This window comes from Monopterus albus, unplaced genomic scaffold (genome assembly GCF_001952655.1).
Source record: "Monopterus albus unplaced genomic scaffold, M_albus_1.0 scaffold184.1, whole genome shotgun sequence".
NCBI lineage: Eukaryota > Metazoa > Chordata > Actinopteri > Synbranchiformes > Synbranchidae > Monopterus > Monopterus albus.
The window spans coordinates 790,533-811,311 of NW_018128064.1; the positions used below are offsets into that span (position 1 = coordinate 790,533).

Genomic DNA, 20,779 nt, shown 5'->3' on the forward strand with positions numbered 1-20,779 from the left:
TCTCCAGTTATATTAGTCTTGGTGAGTTATATTTTACAGCTGATTCTAGTATTTAACGTCAATATTCTTTTTCTTGTTTGTTGTTTCAGTCAACAAATACATGAAAAGAGTACTGGCACACCAGAATTGTATCTTGTCACTGAAAACAGCATTTTAACAATCGTCTAAAATCCTGGCTACAGCTTTGATCAAACAGGAAACACAAAAAGGGTTTGCCGTTATTGTCTGAGCATCATTCAACAGGCTACTAAGTTGGTTAACAAACAGTTTCCCCGTTTTAGGTTGGAAAAAAAAGCTAATCACATAATACCCGATAATGTCATATGTCTTTTATGGGAGCGCCATTACATTTATTTATTTATTTAATGATGATATTCTAGAGGTGTTGAGCTGCATCAGTTCAGCCCAACAGTTTGGGATCTCCAGTAATATAGAAAATACACATCTGTGGCAGGACAACATGAGTCTGTGAAGGCTGATCCATTGACGGTCATTGACTTTTAAAGGCATAGGTTGACTTTTTGGGAAATACTCTTATCTGTTTTCATGCTCAAAGCTACACGAGAAGCTTGATACCACTCTCATATGTGCACAGTGAATATGAAGGCAGACATTGCCACTGGACAGAGCCGGGCTAGCTGTTTCCTTCTGTTCAGTCTTTGTGCTGAGCTAAGCTAACAAGCTGCTGGGAATACTTTCATGTCTACTGAGAGTGGTATCAGTCTTCTCACTTAACTTTATAAAAATTAATAATTAATCATCACAGCAACTAAAAGTCAGCCTCTGATCTGCTCTGTCAATCTGACTGGTGGGAGAACATGTCTACAAATACCATGAAGTCTTCACATTCAAGATGCATTAGACGATACACTCCTTGAGTATCATTATGCTACTCGTCTTATTTTGATAAACAGTAATTTGGTGTCATGGAGGACAGTAAGGCGTGAACGGGACTTGCCTGTCTATCTGCCACTGTGCCATTCAAACCATTTCTCTGCTGGGTTAAGACTCCCCTCTCTCCCTCTCTCGTTCTCTGTGTTGACACATATACATATCACACACCAGGATTAGCATGACGGTGACTGTAACAAACCTCTCTTTTGAGAAAAAAAGAAAGAAAGAAAGAAGGAGAAAGGGGGAAAAAGCACCCTATTCTGTAGTGGAGGTGCCCAGCCAGAAAATAGCATACTTAGACAACAATGGTGTGGTAAGTACCTTAGCAAGGATCAGCGCTGGCAGAGTGAAACACATTATAAAACAATGGCTGACTGCCTGCCTGCTTGGCTGCTTGGCTGGTTGTCAGGAGCTGAGGAGCTGCCATGAGCTGCCATGCTGTTATTTGTCAGGGGAGAGAAAAGGAGACAGACACACACATCATCGTCTCCTTCTTCATCGCCATAAACACTGGTGTGAATGACTGGTCACAGCGAGTCTAATCCCGCCTGCAGATGTATCTCCCATGATCCCCCTCTGCAAAGTGTGATGTGTGATGTTCTTCCACTACATGACAGCAAGATGGCTGTGGACGCAGAGGTGAGACAAGGGGATATAGTCAGTTACATGTGGGTTGATCTTGAGCTTTGTTAATAATGTTAATCTTGATACCTGTAAGGCACTAGGTTTAAAAGTGCTTTAGAAATATAAATACATACAGACATTTAGGTAAAAAATATTAAAATAGATTGTAAATATTAAAAATGTAGTGACTAGTCGATTAATCTGCCACTACTGTATTCTAATAACTGGTTCATCGTTTAAGTCATTTTTTAACCAAAAATGCAAAAAACATTCATTAGTTTTAGTTTCTTAAATATGAAGTATTGCTGCTTTTATTTGTTTATTAACATTGTAAACAGAATATCTTTGGGTTCTGAACTGCTGACCAGACAAAATTAGACATTTGAAGCCACTACCTGGAGCCTCTTTCACTGTTTGTGATGTTTTATAGATAAAATAACTGTTTAATCAAGGAATGAATGAAAATCATGACAAAAAAAACTTTTTTTAAAATAAATATATAAGTTAAAAGTAAAACATACTTTACAAGATGACAGAACTAAATTACAGTAATAACAGGTTTTGGTGGGTTTTGAACCCAGATTGGACAAACTGAAAACAGATTCAAACATGTTAAAGCAAATTAAAAACCATAATCCTAATTTTTTTAAAAATATAAATAATCCTGCTGTTGAATTATGCTAAAATATCACAAAGAATATCCAGCAATTATTAACCTCCATATCATGCTTTCAAAATTACACATTTACATTCCAATCTTTTGATAGCATCTAAATCAGGAAGTCAAATATATTCCAGTTTTATTATTGGGCCAATAATGAGTAGAGATTGTTTAATGCCAGTTAAAAGAGGAAAAGAGTTTAAAAAAGTGGATGGGGGGTGGGGGGGGGGGTTACTAATGATATAAGAGCGAATGTTGGAGCATCTCCTGGAAATCTGGCAGAAATCCTAATGTCGCTCCTGTCCCCCTTTTAATGCAAACCAAATGAGCCTGCACTGTAATAAGAAGCTTCCCAGAATTAGTTTCCGTTTGCAGAAAATTGCAAGAAAAAACCCTAGTACTTTTATCTATGAATTTCACTCCAGCATAAGCAATAAAAAAAAAGGGCAGACCCTCCTCCGACATTATTTGGATGACGTTCCATCAGTAGCAGCTGCAAGAAATAACATTGTGCAAATTCTATGCATGTTAATGATAAATAGGAATCCACCTGCTCACAGATAAAATGAGTTTAATTTCCCCCCACCCGCACCCATGTGCCTGCCTGGCCTTTTAGAAATTACTTATGCACAGCTATTATTAAAATAGGGCCAGAGCAAATGAGAAAGAAGCGCTATCTCTGGAGAGAGTGGCTGGGCTTAGACTGCTGCTGCTGCTGCTGCTGCTGCCAGGACTCTGCTTCACACAGTCAGCAATTCCTCCTCACACACACATATGTGTGTCTGAGTGTGTGCACATCCACACACTTAGACTGAAATGCGTGCACACACACCTCACCTCCTCTCAGCTCTTGTGGCAGCTCTGACCCTGTGTTTACTAAATTAACCCAAATCCTTTTTGGGAGGAGTTTTATGGTGTAATGGAATTTGCAAGCTTTGTGAGAACATCGATTTGCATGAGTGTCTATCTGCACGTGTGTGTTCCAGTGAACATTTGTACACGTGGGCGTGTGTGCTTGTTTTGTATCCGACTGTAATTTTGTTGTTGGAGGGAAATTTCCTTCGGGTGTACAATGTGCTTGTCCCTGCATCTTCAGAGTAGCTGAGGATGTAACAGCTGAATGCTGAAGGCTTGGAAAACATCAGTTGTAAGTGGTGACTATAAAATTTAAATACGCATGGACAAAAAGTGAAGAAAGAATGAAAATTGGGAAAGCAGGGGAGAGAGCATAAAAAGAGGTCAGAGCAGGAGTGTTTTTGTACACAGGGTGCAGTACATTCTCTGCTGCCTCTGCTCTATTAGCAAATCAACAGATTCCTCTCAGCTCTCACTTTGGCCTTGAACACTTCCACAAAATTCGTCCTTGTTATCCTCACAATCTAAAGTGTGATGTGATGGCTGGCTGTTCGGCCTGAACTCCTGCCTCTTCATCACTCTGATTCAATAATAAGAGCATGGGGGAAAAACAACTCCCAAACTGGAACTCATTAGGTGAAAAAAAATCTAAACTGAATGGAAATAAAAACTTGAAGATGACATGACATGGTGTGTGAAATTAAAAACTGCCTGGCTGCTAGGAAAGACGGAAGAGGGTGCACACACTGACAGTAGAGCTGTCAAAATTATATGGGGGAAAAAGGGTGTTTTAGCTGTGGGTGTTTTAGATCAAAAACAGTCAGTCCAGTACATACAAAGTAAGAAATGAAGAAAAACACAGTGAAATTAGAGACACATTATGCCATTAGGCTGTGAGTAACTCAGAGGATACACAGAACAATGATGCACAGACTTGTTTGCGTTTTGTCTTGGGGCTTCCTGCTGTGTGTGCTTTCTAATGACTGCTCGCTGGGAGGAAAAAGGCCCCTGGGGGATGTTAAGAGTCTAATAATAATAACCGAGGTTCACTCTCCACTTCAGGCACTCTCAGAGCAGCAATTATGTCAAAACAGTGTTAATAGATGGAACGGTGAAGAATATTTCTGCCTGTGAAAATGGGCCCTCCTGTGCTTGACAGGCTTTCTGAAGTTGAAATTACTATGGCGCTCTGTGATGATGTCACTACACGTTTCTAAATGATATACTATAGTTTACACATGCTATAGTTATTATTACTACTGAGGGTGAAGACTGAACAAAAAGCCTGAAGACATATTATTGTGCTGACTCACTTCACCAACAAATATAGTTTAAGAATTAATGTTCGCCCATACATGCACAGTATATCCTGTGTACCGCTACACTGCGATACAGCCTGTGACAAGACAGTAGATTTTACCGCTGGAACTATGGGCGTTTAATCCAGTCAGTCAACACCAAATGAATCAGCAACTATGATGTGAGGAGAAAATCTGCTTTGCTTTCTGTCTGAACACATCCTAAAAGTCAGGATGTCTCAGCCTTTACTGCCTCAAATGTGATTAAGAAAGTCACTTTCGGCTTTTCCTGTATTAGGGGTCGCCACAGCGAATCATCACACTGACGACTCACATGTTGACATTTGGCATGTGTTTTTACGCCAGGTGCCCTTCCTGACTCAAACCCGGGCCGCAGCAGCGAGAGCGCTGCGCCTTAACCACTAGCCTACCAGGGACGGCCTCAAAGTTGATTATTCTTTGTAAAATCTACCTCTTTCAAGTCCCCACAATGTTACAGAAGTGCAGTATTAAAATCTGTGAAGAGCTCATTATTCTCAGTCTACTGGCACAAAATGAAAAATGTGGCCTTTGGAGGCCCTTGATGGCTGGGGGGCCCAGGGTATTGGCCTTCTCAGCCTGTTTGGTAATCCGGTCCTGGTTACTGTGCTGGTTACCAAGTAAACAAACACTGAGTTATCAGGATAGTATCACGGTGTACTTTTCTTGATTTGCTGGCCCTGAACCTCTTAAGACCAGCTCTGGGTGACTAGAGAAATTATCTGAAGAAGTCTGAGTCTCTCTGGTGTATTGTGACGGCGCTGAGATGAGGGCCAGTGACAGCAACAGGGTGAGAGTCTGACTGAATGGCAGCAGGGGAGCGTGCATCTTTAAATTCCTCATTATCCACTAACGCCACATCCGCTCCCCTTCCATTACTTACTCCTCTGTATTGTCATGCTCCGAGAATTCAATGTAGTACCTTTTATTGTAGAAAATGAAAAATGTAATTTTCCCCTTCACTCTCTCTCTCTCCCCCTCTCCTAACACTAATTTAAAATGTCTCATCTCCTTCTACATGTTCAACAGTCTGATTGCCTCAGTGCTGAAGAAAGAGGCCTAAGAGGAGGAATCCCCTCTCTTTGTGAAAAGGAGTCCAGGTGGGAGTAGAAGAAAAGGAGGAGGAGGAGGAGGAGAAGGAGAATGGAGTGGGATGATTCATGAAGGTGAGAATCTGCAGCTTCATCAGAGTCGGTCGAGCAGGACAGCTGCTACCGCTGACCCCCCGAACCAGCGCAGAGACCCACACCTTCAAGGACTAAAGGTCTTCTTATTCTTTTCCCTCCCGCAGTCACACCACTCTCCCTCCTTCTGCAGCTCTTTCTTCTCTCTGCCACTTTTTCACTCTCAGCTTATTGCAGCAGTGGAGGAGGGTCAGGACTTAACCTTACTGAGAAATAAAGTCCTTCAGGTCTGCAGAAATGGACAGCGATAAGATGTCTCTCTGCCTGAAATGCAGTGTACGTGAACGTGTTTATGCATGTCCCTGAATGAGTCATAAATGCATTATCTGTGGAATGAGTGAAGGAGCGGTAAACAGAAAGAAAACCGTGGCCTCCTTCATGAGGCAATAAACAGCTCATAGCCTGATAGCTACTTACTATGATAGTTAAAAGACACATTCATTTTTTACTTATGCCTAATAGGTGGATAGACTAAATTCATGATGGTTGATCCACCACTACATATGTGAGTAATTGTACAGTCTGACAGCAGCAGGAAGGAAGGACCTGAGATAACACTCCATCACGCACTAAAGCTGTCTGTCACTGATAGAGCTGCCCAGTGCTAACAGAGTCTCATGTTTGGGGTAGGCACCCTCCTCAAGTAGGGATGTTAGCTTGGCCAACACCCTCCTGTCAGCCACCACCTGCACCGGGTCAAGGGGACTTCTCAGGACAGAGCTGGCCCTCTTGACCAGTTTGTCTAGTCTTTTCCTACCAGCGGTCGAGATGCTGCTACCCAGCAGACCACTCCATTAAAAATGGCTGGTGCAACCACCGTGTCAAATAAGGTCCTCAGGAGTATTCCCTGCACTCCAGATGACCTTACTCCCCTCAGGAGGTAGAGTCTGTTCTGGCCTTTCTTGCAAAGTGCCTCAATGTGGTCTGACCATTCCAGTTTATTGTTGAGGTGAACACCCAGGTACTTATAACAGTCCACACTCTTAATGTCTGTTCCCTGGATGTACACCCATGTTGGAGGGGGCTGTCTACACCTACGGAAATCCACCACCAGCTCTTTGGTGTTCCCCGCATTGATCTGGAGGTGATTCCACAGACACCAGTCCACAAAGTCCTGGTTCAGTTTTCTGTACTCTCTGTCATCCTCATCTGTGACGAGGCCGACGATCGTGGAGTCATCAGTCAGCTTTTGCAGGTGGCAGTTCAGTGAGCTCTATGTGAAATCTGCAGTGTACAGGGTGAAGAGGAACAGTGACATGACGGTTCCGTGCAGGGCCCCTGTGCTGCAGACAACCATGTCAGACACACAATCTTGCATCTGCACATACTGTACATTATTATGGTCGGTGGATGAGTTAGTCCAGAATCTATTTTGATAGCTGTGCTCCAGCTTGTTCCTCAGAAGCCTCAGCTGTATGATGTTGAAGGCACTGAAGAAGTCTAAGAACATGATTCTCACAGTGCTCCCTAGCTCCTCCAGGTGAGAGAGGGCAAGAGGTAGATGATGGCATTATCCACCCCGATGCAAGGATAGTAGGCAAACTGAAGTGGGTCCTTAGATGAGCTCACCAGAGAGCGGACATGGACCAGGACTAGTCTCTCCAGTGTCTTCATCAGGTGCGATGCGGGTGCCACCAGTGTATAGCTGTTGAGGTCCTTCGGGTGCTGCGCCTTTGGCACCGGTACCACACAGGATGTTCTCTGCAGCTGTGGTACTCTCCCTGGCCTCAGGCTCATGTTGAACATGTGTAGGGGGAGGGGCCGAAGAATGATCTAATCTACTGAAAAAGAATTAGGTCACCCACCTCTGGACCTCTCCAGCCTGGGAGTTGGACTTCTTGTGGCCAGAGATGGCTTTGAGGCCTTTCCAGACTCTGCCGACATTGTTCTGCTACAGCTGTCCCTCCATCCTCCTCCTGTAGCTGGCCTTCCCCTCCCAGATCTTCTCCCTCAGTTTCCTTCGCACAGCTCTCAGCTCCTACTCATCTCCTGATCTTTTTCTCCTTTAGGAAAGCCTTTATATCACAGTTGATCCATGGTCTGTTGTTGGAGAAGCACCGAACAGTCCTGATGGTTACAGTGTTCTCCACACAGAAGTTAATATAGGCCTCCCCGTGTGGATCACACAGTTCTTCGCACACAAATGTGTTGAAACAGTCTTTTAGGGCCTCTTCAGTCTCTTTAGACCATTTGCTCACTGTGCAGCTAACATCAGGTTCTCTTTGCATGAAGGGTTTGTACACCGAAAAAGATTAACCAGGTTGTGCACTGATCTTTCCTGGGGAGGGAGGAGGGATGAGGGATAAGCCTCTTTGGTGTTGGCATAAAATAGGTCCAGTATTTTAGTGTCTCTGGTGTGGCAGGTGACATACTGGGTGAAGGAGGGTAGGGTGGAGGACAGAGAAGCATGGGTAAAGTCCCCAGTGATGATAAAGGAGTCTATGTGGATGCTGTGTCTGCAGCCTGTCACAGCTGAGTGCAGGACAGGCAGCACTGGCATTAGAAGAGAGTGGGACGTAAACAGCTATCAACAATAACGTGTGAGAATTCCGTCAGCGTAGGCCTCATGGTAACAGCTAACAGTTCGGTGTCCTTACAGAAGTCTTGCTGCTTAATAGTGATGCAAGCAGAATTACACCATCATTCACAAATACTGCCAGGCTTATCACTTTCCAAGTCTTGTCCAACCGTATGAGGTGGAAGTCCTCCGAAGCAACAGTTGTGTCCATAGCAATGACTCTGTAAACACCATAATGCTACTCTCCCTGTACTCCTTCTGAGGCTGCATCTTTGTCAAAACCACTAAACACCACAGTCACAGATGGGTCTAAATATCAACCATGTACATTTATTTAAAATGCAGTTTCTTACTTGAACAAAGGCAATAAAGGGTCCAGTAGCGTAGGTGAGGAGCAGTTTACCGTGCTCTACACTCCAAAATCCATCACTGGTGTCCGCAGTGTTCCACTGCCCCCCAGTGTAGAGCTGCAGAACTGTAAGTCAACAGGAGTAACATACATGTGCACTCAGAAAAGGCTGTTTTACCACAACACTATGGACAGATGCTACAGTACTAACTGTTACTAATTCATGATGCATCATCTAGTGTTCATCTGATATATGTCAATAGTGTACGAAGCTTCTAGATGTATACAGTAGTGTGCACTGAATGTATTTTTGTTAAACATCACTAATTCCACTCAACCACTAATTTTTTAAAATCAAACATTTGGTAAAACTGTAAGTGATGTAGGTTTGTGAATGCAGTTATGAAAACTATGAAACTAAAAAGATGAGGTCAAACTGAGGAAGGCCTCAGTGACACCACTGTGTAACCTCACTGCAAGGCCTAACAAATCAAATTCAACAATTTATCATCAGATTTGTGAATACTGATCTTATTTCCTCTTGTGACATCTGCTGAAAATGGCTAAGGTAGAAGGGACGACTACACTTCAGGCTCAACTTGTGGTGACTAAAGGCACATTAAAAATAAAGCAGTTTTGCTCTTAATAGTGATACTTAATTTACTTTATTAATACTTAATTTCATAGGTACTTCATAAAGGAATTTCTCTTTTAAAACACTTCCCCTTATGAATTCTCAGTAAAAAAAATTATTGGTTTTTAAATGTCAAAATATTCTATATATTTTATTGGACAAAGTGTGCAGGCTGTAGATAAGGGTCACCAGAATTCAGATAAGTATTATCAGTATGAGAAGACGCTGGTGTTCACTGTAATGTCCACGGATTTTGGTTTCCTATTTTCTCCTCTATCTAGTGTTTGATGATTAAAACTAAAAACTCAATATCAGACTGCAATCGGCATATCAGTCACTTTTAAGTCGCATGATGGTACCAGAAGAATCAAATAATCCATGTGCCTAGTGATGTCTTGCCAAGGACCAAAAACCCCTCTGCTGCATCTTTTTAGGAGCAATGATGACGCACAGAGTGAGCACTCAGTTTGATGGCTGCCGCGTCTCCTGTAGCCTGTATTTATAACGATTAAGATGTCAGGCGTCTGAGACAGAAAGGACAGGATCAGGAGTCTGTGTGTACAGATGAAGAGGCTTCTTTGCCAACGGTTAATCTGCCCTAACAAGATAGACTGGGACTTGTACCCTCCCTGCTGCATCACTGATGATGGGACAAGTAATGATGGAAGAGGAAAGTGGGAGGTTTGGCAGCTAAGCCCAAAGTAAGCTACTTTGGCACAGGAAGATGCACAGCTGGTCGCATTGCCACTGGTGTGTGTGTGTCCAGTTATTAAATCAAATATGTGACACCAAGTAGCTTAAAGCACCAATAAGCCATAAGGCCACTTTGGCTTTAATTTGCTGAGTTGAGGGATAAAAGACAACTACGTGTGCTACACCATCTCATTTCTTTTGGGCAATACTGCATTAGTTTGAACATGTATGAAAAAAGGAAATCCTGGACCAAAACTCAAAATTCAGTGTCATATTTAATCCACTGTCAAGATTATATGTGTTACCGGCTAAAAATAAGATATGTTAAGTCAGGAAAGTAATGCTTACAAAAGTTTGAAACATCATTATACTGTATGTGGCTGTTTGTCTTCACATGATTTCAGCACCACTTAAAGGGTCAGTTCACCCAAATCACTAAAAACTTATCTCACCTTCAGGGCCCACTCACTTATTCTGGAACTTTCCTAACAGTGCTCAAATTAATGGAACAAATTTTATTTTATGCCAACTGGGACGTTATCATAAAACTTGTTTTCAGCTGATAATGACCTTCCAATATCACCTTGAGTGAAGATTGTTTTGTTAGCTTTTGTTAGTTCATTCTGATCAAGGTCATGAACAAACTACCAAAGAAAGGTTTCTCACTTACTTTTGTAGGATCAAGCCAGGCAAACAGCTTGGGTTTCCAGATCCAGATTGTTGTCAATTTCCCTTCAAGTGTTTGCTGCCATCCAGTATATCAGAATTCATGATTTGTACTTGAGATGTGCACATTAATAACAGATTCTTTAAAATGACTGTGAGGCTGAGCTGTGCAAACATGCTTACAGTAAAAACGCTAGCATGCGTAGCAGATATAATATGCAGTATCTTAGCATGACAACATTTAATAATTTGCACTAAACACAAAGAACAGCAGAGGATGATGGGAATGTTATTAGTTTTGCAGAGTTGTGGATAAACAGGAATTGGATTAAACCTCTGGTTTCCCCAACTTGGCCTTTGTCAAACACACAAGGAAGTCCTTTAAGAACGACAGAGAGCCAGAGCTGCAAGCTTTTTGAAAGAGAGGTTAAACATCAAGAACCTCAAGCCCAGTTGCCAGTTTTAGCACCTCATATATACCTGCATAACTGGATACCAAAAATATGCAATATTGTGATTTTGTCATGCGTGAACCAACCCTTTAACAGTTTCCCAGATCAGTGTTGTGTGATGTTTGTGTGTTTCCCCTTTAGGCCTTTGCCAATTTTTCCTTATTAAAGTTTAGGTCAGGTAAGTGGAGGGAAAGCCATGAAGGCTAGTGGTGCTTGCTCATCCTTAGACTTCAAACAGGCCTGGAATAGAGGAGCTTCTATGCATATTTAGGATCAATATCCTAGTGGAAAATGAACCCTCTTCCACACATATTACTGAGCCAGAAGGGGCAGCATGCCTCTGCAAAATACAGTGGTATTTCTCTCTGGCCGGTGTGTAGATGATCCTGTGCAAGTCACCTGAAACAGCCTTGCAGCTTAATATTTCCACTACCAAGTTTGACTGGAGGTTTTCAGCACTGTTGCATTTACATCCCCACTGACTGTGTCCTTGAACGTGCAAGCTTTTTGAAACTTAAAACTTTGACTCTTTTAACAGTGCAATGTTGTTTGACCTTGGATGTTGATGGCGTCTTTTATTGAAAAGATGCCAAGTTACTGGTCTCTGCAGGTGTCTTTCAGTTTGCACTGGCCTTGATTAAAGAAGCAGCCTCCTGTACTCAGCACTAGTACTGTAGTCAGGTTACAATTGTATTAGTTGTTTAAAAACTAATACTATTTGAATGCCATGTATGGTGACAAGAATGATTAAAAACCTCAGCAAATGTAAGCAAGTTATTTTAAATCATGATTAAAGTTTAAATTTATACTAAATGTTAAAGACTGCATTACTTTATGATAAAATGAGCCCCACTGGCCTGCCCAGCAACACAATAATATTGTATTATATGAAACACTTTATAATGATTTTTCTGTCACTATCAAGTGTTGGCTGAACTAGATAAACACTATTAGCATCTGGTAATAAATGTAATGTGGTTTTAATATTTATACAACAGTAGTGATGCATCTCAAATTAAAAAAAAAAGAACAAATGTGTTGGAAACAACTTCACAGGGACTTAAATGACACAACAGGTAGTTTTCAGTTTAAATCCTTTAATTAACTGAATTCATATAGCCACAGGAAAAAGATGTGCTAAAATACAACTGAAATATCTATATTGAGCAGAGCTAGAAAAAGTACTGTAGTACTAACAGTCAGGTTGTCTGGGAAGAGGTTCAACAAGCCACAGACAGAACGCACAGAATGCAGTAAATATAAGGCAGTTTTGTTCTTTAACAGAGAAAAGTCTCAACTTGAGATGAACATGAAACAGATGTTAAAGTCTGATGTCTAAATGTGCTGAATCGTGTCAAAACAAACACGAGAATGACTAAATGGAAAGGTTATAAGTTGTAATATCTGTATTCAATGATGCTCTCACTCATACATTATTTTTTGAGGCTGTTTTCAATAATACTTGGGAAATGTTCTCTTGAATTTCACTAATAATCACTAGTTACAACAACACTAGTTTTCACATTAGTCAGGATACTATTTTGGTCATTTTAAATTTTAGTTTAAACCCAATCAGATGAAAATTATAATGCATTTGGCCGACTCTTGTTCAGCAAATACTACCACTGACCACAGGCTGTAAAATTTAACCTAGAAAATAAAAAACTTTTCAAAAATGACATGGCATTTTCTTCAACACTAAAGGTAATTTACAATGACGGTACATTGCAGCTCCAAAAACATTTACCCATTTATCACGTGTAGTCCAGAAAATAAATTCATGGGTCAAACATCCATTTTATAGTTGTCATGTTTGGCAAATTCTGGGAGTTACTTTTTTGGCCTGACTCCTTTCTCCTTCTCAAACTGTGCAATCTGATTGAAAATGTCCAGCAGGTTAGCAGGAAGGTCTTTTTTAGGCCTCGCCTGTGGCGCTGAGGTCGAGCCACTCTGGCTTCCAGCACTTTCTGATCTCTTGCTGTGTCTATCTGACCTGCTGTTCTCTTCCGCTGCTCCCCCCTCTATACTTTCCTTCTCTCTCTCTTCTACCTCACAAATTTCCTCCCTGCCTCTGCTCTCACACCTACCTCCATCGAAGGAGCTCCTCTTTGATGAGTCGTGTCTCATCCTGGGAGCAGAACCAGAGTGTCTGGAATATTCAGAATGGAAGCTAGATTTCCTTGAATAGTCAGACTCAGCTGACGAGCAGGACACTCTTCGCTTTGTGTTCTCATCTAAGTTTCTTCTCTTGGAGTCACTATCTCTCCTGTTATTGTTCTTCCCTCTCTCCCTGCTCGTATCCCTTCTTTCTCTACTGCTTCGCTTCTCCTGTTTGTCTGGACTTCTACTGTTTTTCCATCTCCTTGTCCTGCTGTCCTTTCTTTTTCTTTCTCTACGTGAGGAGTCGGACTCTTCATCCTCTGAGGCTGCTGACAAAGAATAAAGCTGACAAATCCTTTTATCTTCTGCATTTCTCCCTTCCTCCTCTTGCCTCTCTCCAAACTCCAGACCTCCTTTCAGGTTGAGAAAGGTGGCTGAGGTGTTGGGAGGTGCTGGGTACCACTCCACTTCATCCTCATCTTTCTCTTTCGTGTCTCTCTTACCCTCTTCACTCTTCCTGCTCTCCCTTGAGGAGATCCTGCGATGGCGTTTATTTCCATGCTCAGATCTCCTCCTCCTCTTCTTCTTCTTCTTTTTTGACCTCCTGTGAGAGAAGGAAGATGAAGAAGAAGAGGTGCTCCTGGAGGAAGAAGACGAGGAGGAAGTGGAGGAGGCGGATCTCTTCTGCTTCTTCTTCATCCTGAGGAAAATGCATCCACTGATCATCTTATACTGACCAGACTGCTGATTTTTTTTTAATAAGTTACAAGATGATTTAAATGCATTTGCTAGCAGTATATTTACCTGTCATACCTTTAAAAAAAAATCAGCACCAACTCACCTCTTCTCCTCTTTCAAGATCTTACGCAATTTCTCTGCGCTGGTCTGGCTGCCCTTAGCTTTGACCTGCTCCTTAGCCAGCGCTTCCTCTCGTAGGCGAATCGATTTCTTTAGTTGCCGGGCGAGGCAGGACAAGGCATCACAATGGCAGGCAAAAGCCCACGGAGACGTATTCAAACACATAATTACCATGATCCAAGACATGCAGCAGAGACCCCGAATATGGCATTTAGTCATTCATTTATTCGGTCATTTGTGTTTGAGTAAAAAGTATGGGGAGGAAAGGGAAAGTGTGCGGAAGGACAGAGAAACGTGAGGATAGATAGCAAACCACAGATGACAGAATGAGACAGTTACCACAGAAAAAGTGGTGTGACCAATGAGCAAGGTAGTTGGTGAAGAAGCAGATGGGGAGAGTTGCAGGCAGAGATGTGCAGAGAAAACAACATTTGTGCCCCATTGAGACAGAGACGATTGCAACGTTACCGTATTCGGACCCGGCACACACCAGTGTCCAGAGGAGGAGTTTGTGTTGTCAAGTTCATTTTTTTCGCCCCCACAAGGCAGGTGACAAGGCCGTGGCAGTCAGAGGGTGAAAGGGCAGAGCCCCATGGTCGCAGACACACACATACACGAAACACTCCATCAGCATTACATACCAGTGTCGGGAGCACAAATTTCATATTAACAGTGTCTGAGGAGCTCATAGCACAGCCTAGATGTGTCCCAAATCAACACACAATAATTCTGAGGTTTTAAATATGAGCTGCATTGACACTGGTAAGGTCACAAAAAACTGTGCTCAAAACAGTCACTGTACACACTGAAAAACACTTTTGATGAAGGAAATGTTGGAGCTGCTCATAGCAGAACCAATTACATAACGTTTCGATCAGACCTGTTTAACACAATACATTCCTTGCTATCATTTGTTAATGATCAGAGTGGAATGGAATGAATTTAAACCTGCCTTCAGCTGGCAGCCAACAGACATTTTACTGATTCAGATGATCAAGCTATAACGTCCACGCTGCCTGTATCAAACACCTGTGTCTTCATTTGAGGTCTATGATCATCTCTAGTGTAAACTCAGATTTGGCCAGATTTACCACTGTATAAATAAAACACTGAGGTTATGAGTCTGAATATTGGTCTGCAAACACGTGACTGTAAAAATCATACCTCTCAGCAGTACTGCAAATTTAAACCTGCAACATTGGCTGCCTGTTTACACATCCAACAGAAAAGGATTATTATTATCATCATTCATCTGAAGTTGTGTTTGTGTCCACATTATGAATCTAAGTATCTGTTAACTCTGTTTTTGGACTACAGCAGGTCATAGACATCTGGTCCTAGTTAACAAGTTGCTAACTGTGTCTGACTGCTGTTTGATGCCGAGCATGAAAAGCTGCTGGCCACAAAACCCAAATGATGAGGTGAAAGACACTTTGAAGCTCTGTAGAGCTGAGGGCAGCTACACAGTCTGATGATGTTCCTCTGAGTTTCTCACTACGGGTGAGACTTCTCATGTACAAGCGGTCATGATGATTTATTGTTAAAAAAATATTTATTATAGTTGCTTTAAAAAAAAAAAACCGGCCCACACACTTTTCATGAAGAAACAAAGGCAAAAAACATGCATCCTTTCAGACAATTCACAGGAAATCCAGTCAAGGCACCCGTCAGACACATTAAGGACAAACTAATCCAACTTCACCTCAGTCACACACATCATGAAAGGAGCTGCTGTTCCATACCTGCTTCTAAGGTGCTTGTGTGCACTGGACATACTGGAAACTAATACGCCCAAAAAGCCACCAAGGATCAGGTAACACACTGAGTAATGTTTATTAATCTGTGTCAGCTGTTTTGTCTGTTTGTCTGTAGTCATACCTATCATTGCATTCAAATACAGGCTTAACAAGGCTTTCATACATCCATTATCGTGCAACAATAAAGCCTAAAACACACACGATGCCAACATTGCTGAGCCCTTTGTGTGTGTTGTGGCCCACTCACCTGTATAGTGTCTGTGATCTTGTGCAGAGCCTCCTGTGCCTCAGGGTTTGAGTCATCCAGAGAAAGTGCTCTCCTATACATTCCTTCTGCTGTTACCAGTTTCTCCTGTCCTTCAAACCTACGCACACACAAAGAAAAAGCAACAGACCTGAGTAAAAGAGGTAATGAATGTTACTGCATAGCAATTCATTTTAAAGTCTGGTAACCAGCCCCATCGACACACTGACCTCCTTTCTATTGTGGAAAAAAAACAGACTATTTGATGCTCCCAAAACAGCACTGCTGTCATCGTTTTGTACAACCTGATATGTGATTTGCTTGACTTACAGTAGAGGCTTGCTTGATTCTCACCACAGTAACCTGGGACTTACTGGAGACTTGAAGGTTAATACATGAGACTTTTACATGTGTGACTTACACCCACATCTGAAAAAGTGCAGAACTGCTTACTGTTTTCCTCTCTCCACCAGAGTCTGACTGAGGTACTTCTTGGCATTGCGGTGATCTGGACAGCTCTCCAGAGCCAGTTCAAAGTCTGTAATCGCCTTCATGATGCTGCCTTTGTTAGCATACCTGAGAATAAACAACGAAGGAAACAAACAGTGGGAACAAAAACTTAAAAAAGAGAATCCAATGATACTATCCACAGGAAATATGACAAGTGAACGGTGATCATTATGTTCTGAGATTTTAATGCATACAAAGGGATTTTAAAGCCCAAGTTGTAATTTAAATTTCAGTGGTTAGTGGTCTTAATGCTGTGGATGATCAGTGCATTTTCTGTTATACAGTTCATAAATGCTCTCCCTTCCTGTTAGTGTGTCATGAGGAATCAAAGGCATAAAAGGTGATGTGTTGAGCAGGCACCAACCCACAGACAGGAACTGGGTGTGGTATCTGAAGTAGTCATAACTCATATTTTCATAGTTTTTTTTTTTTTTTCAAACTATTTTAAGGCATTCTTTATCAGTGCTACCCATTTTTGGCAATTTTACATACAGGCTTTTTTATTATCCATTTCATATAATTAAATTATATGGCCTGTGAAAATAAACACGAGTATATAACACACAAGTGTCTAATATTTTAAACATTTCCAGAAGGTCACTGTATGTATTAGACATGACACTAAACCTCAAATATTTTTTAAAAGCAAGTTGTATTACTCAAAGAATCAACTCACAGAGCTCCCCGTGCCACCAGTGCTTCTACATTATTAGTGTCAATCTCTAAGGCTTTGTTGTATTCGTTCATGGCTTCCACATGATGTCCGTGTTTAAAGTGGTCCACACCTGCACGGACACTGAAAGATTGACGACATGGTGGATGGAAAATAAAGGTAATATTTAATATCAAATCAGAAGGAGACAGAGTAAGAAAGAACAGACACAAGGTTAAATATTTCATCAGTCACACAATTAGATAGCAATAAGGTGAGTCCTCCATGTCTTTGCTGTGATCAATGTTAAAAGTTTTGCATTACCACTTCAAGGCCCAGGACGCAGACTGCTTCTTCCTGATAGCAGAAGCAAAATCTTCCTCTTGGAAAAGTTTACTGTGAAGAAAAAGAGGTACAGGTGAGAACTTCAGTGACCTTTAGAGAACCTCTGTCAACATTGTAGGCTTCCTTTTCCTCCTTGCCTGGGAAATTCTCTTGACATATCAACACTCACAAGAATACAGAAATATTCTTAATCTTGGAGAGGTCCAGTAATCACCTGAGCTAAAGACAAAGTCATCCATGTGCCCCTCAAATCACAGTCTTAGTTATGCTATGTGGTTAAGGAAAGTAACATTTAGCAGCTTTCAGGTTTCATGGCATATAACTGAAATTATATAATGCTACTTGCAATTTTGTGCAGAAAACTGGATACATTCCTATAAAAATGGCTCAAAGATGAAAAAAGGAGTTGCCTGTTTCCTTGTTTTTGAAACATGCTTGGCTTGCACCCGTGACTGACTGCACGTCAAATGGTATTTATTTTGAGAAGTAGCAGTAATTAGATAGCTATTGCCAAAGTAGTTATTAAAAATTCCTATGACATACTTCAGCTGTTACTCCTTTGTTTTCAATTAAGTGAGCCAGAGAAATCAAAAGACTTGATTTGTTGGAAAACAAGAGGTCAGCCACTTGACATTTTACCTCTGTAGTCCTCTCATCATTGACGGTGGGTGAGTGTCACTAATTCCCACCTTCTTCAGCAAGTAGTCCACAACAGAGGGGTTGTGGTAACCATGGCAACGACTCAGTATGTGTTCATATGTCTCACTGGAGTCAGCGGCTGCACGAACACTACGACTGGGAAGAGAGAGAAGGAGAGGTGAAAAACTAAGAGTTAGGTTGTTTTCTTTCAGAGTCCAGTGCTGCGTGTCCTCCTCTTGTTTTGTTTACCTGTAGTGTATGGGCAACTCCTCCTGGGTAATGACTCCCAGTTTGATGTGCTTCAAGCTGGGAGACAGAGAGGCCTGGTGGAGGGACACCGTGATTTTCTCCTGGTAGCGGTCAATGTCTTTCACCCCACCTACAGAGCACAGCAGAATTTAGGATAAAATTATGTTGTTGTTTTTTCTGTCAGAGTTGAAGTGAGAAAAACAGCAGAAACAGTCACACTGTTCTATAACTGACATTTAAGGAGGATTAAAAAAAATAGATGGATTTCATCTGAGCAATCTGATAAGTCTGTCAATGTCAGGCACAAATATTTAATCACTGGTTACTCTACCAGATGCAGTCATATTGAACAAGCCCAGATAAAAGAGAGAAATCACTGTCCCAAGAATTGTGGTTTAATGAATTGTTTATATTTTATTTATACATTTAATGGATTGTTTTTATCTTTTATTTTATGGCTTTTTTCTGTCTATTTAAAATTTTGTTTTAAACTGACAAGTCTGAATTGATTGTATTTGCGTCTTGTCCTTTTATGTGGGAGAAATTACTGAGATCAATCCCTAGTGTGCTGCATACTTGGTAAATAAAACTGATTGATCATCGAACTTGTTCAGAAAAACAGGATCATATTCTGTAATAACATCATGTAAACCCAGTCTTACTTTATCACAGCTCACTGGCTGTGACCCCCCTGCATGCACACACACACTGTTGGCTAAGACAAAGCCAACTAGACACTAACCTCTGATCAAGTCCCCAATCTGGTAGTAGGACAGAGGGTCATCATGGCTGCCAGTGGATGGAATTTCTCTGATGTGACACAAACACTGAGAACATAAAGGAAAGAACACATTCAGAAGAATAAAAATAAACCAGATGTAGCCCAGATGTAATGGGAATGTGTTTGAGTTTAAATTGAGATTCTAGCCATTGCCACTTAAGATGCAGCAACAAATAGCATAAACCCAATGAGAATTGCTATATACATGCAATATTTAGTCTTATTTTTTGGGCTAAATCATGACCCTTAGGTGGAAACTAGGCTCAAAATTATATCAAGTATTTCAGGGAGCATATATTAAAATTTATTAATCAGGTTATCATATGAAAGAAGTCTATCTGAAAAACAAAGTAGCCCTGCCCTGGTCACCACTCCCTTCTTGATCAATTCTGAGCTAAACGTGAATGAGGAAACTCAGGCTCTATAACAAGGACATTATTTAAGGTAACACCCTGCTGATCCCCTGAAAGAGCCTGGCCAGCGAGCACAGACCCCACTGACACCAACTCCTCTGCTGCAACAACAGACTCACTCCATATGATGCTTCTACCTAGCAACTCTGAACTACTCTCACTGTGTGCCTGGTGTGTCCTGCTACAGCCTCTTCTGAGCAGTGACAGACTCTGTGGTGCAGGTTGGCTGGTCCAAGGTTGGCCACAAAAGCTTCTGCTAAATTCTGCCTGTCCATCCTATGACTCTGCCAGACAGCCAACTGAGACCGTTGTGAAACTTCCCAGACACAGAACATAAGCTCTCCCACATAGTAAACTTAACCTGCAATTGTCAGTCTTTTCAAATAGCTTTTTACACCAATATTGTTACCAGTACTCCATGTGGATATCCATCATATTGTGTAAAAAATGTGTCCCACATTGAATTGTGTTAACTTAATATTTAAATGAGAAAAATTTCCTCTTTGTATGTAAATTATCACACTATAAAACTGATCAACTTATTAGGAATTGTTTTGCAACTCATGGCCACTACAATGTCATAATCTGATAGCAGATAGATAGATAAACAGATAGATAGATATAGATTCTTTATTGATCCTGAGGGAAATTCAGGTAATTTCACCAGGTGCAGGGTTGCACGGGACTGACGGAAAGTCACTGACGCAGATAGTGTTCTGTGAATTCCTGGAGAACTGCCAATCCCATTATTCCCTCTGAGCCTTTAGGGCAGATCATTTGCAGTATGAAAATGTAAGTTATAGCACAGTATTCATACCATTCATAGCATACATGTCAATCATGACACTTTCCTTACAAGATCTTAACCTCATTCAGGAATTTAGGGTGTAACCAAATGACAAAACAAGTCTTCTGCATTTAAAATAGCTGACTAATGTTATTTAAAAGAATTGTGACATGATTCATAAGAAAATTTTTTTTTTAAAAACCAGCCCTACCGACAACTCTAAGTCTTCTATGTCTCTCTTCAGTCCTCCTGCCATGCACAGCAGAGTGAGAAAGAAGCCGTATTCTCTAATGTTGTTGATCCTCCCAACCACAATGTCTCCTCTTTCTAAGTCCCTGTACAGCATGGATCGTCTCTCTTCATAGGACACCTCCATAAATAACTCCAGTGGTGGCATGATGGCACAGGGCTCTGGGAATGCACAAGTACAAAAAATGAATGTAACAGGTCACATACATTTTTGTATATCAGACAAGCACTAAATTTACTGAGTGTATGTCCACATCAAGGTGATTTTATTTAAAAATGCATCTTTTTCTACTGTCTTATTGTTTCACTATCATCGCAGCTGCTTACA

At 41.3% G+C, this 20,779-nt stretch overlaps 1 protein-coding gene across 8 annotated transcripts in view; it reads right to left on the reverse strand.

Moving 5' to 3' along the window:
- Window positions 1–539: 539 nt before the first annotated feature.
- The window catches only part of ttc14 (tetratricopeptide repeat domain 14), a 21,692-nt gene continuing 1,452 nt past the window's right edge, over window positions 540–20,779 (reverse strand). For 2 of the 8 annotated variants that reach the window (XM_020617045.1, XM_020617046.1), the window contains exons 4-13: window positions 20,414–20,613; window positions 18,964–19,048; window positions 18,222–18,351; window positions 17,973–18,128; window positions 17,313–17,384; window positions 17,013–17,132; window positions 16,280–16,402; window positions 15,830–15,947; window positions 13,809–13,915; window positions 11,949–13,667 (exon numbers count right to left, since the gene is read on the reverse strand). In XM_020617045.1, the coding sequence (XP_020472701.1) occupies window positions 12,698–13,667; window positions 13,809–13,915; window positions 15,830–15,947; window positions 16,280–16,402; window positions 17,013–17,132; window positions 17,313–17,384; window positions 17,973–18,128; window positions 18,222–18,351; window positions 18,964–19,048; window positions 20,414–20,613 (2,081 nt within the window). In that variant the 3' untranslated portion in view covers window positions 11,949–12,697. The other 6 variants (XR_002276326.1, XR_002276327.1, XM_020617048.1 and 3 more) reach the window with 6 other exon arrangements.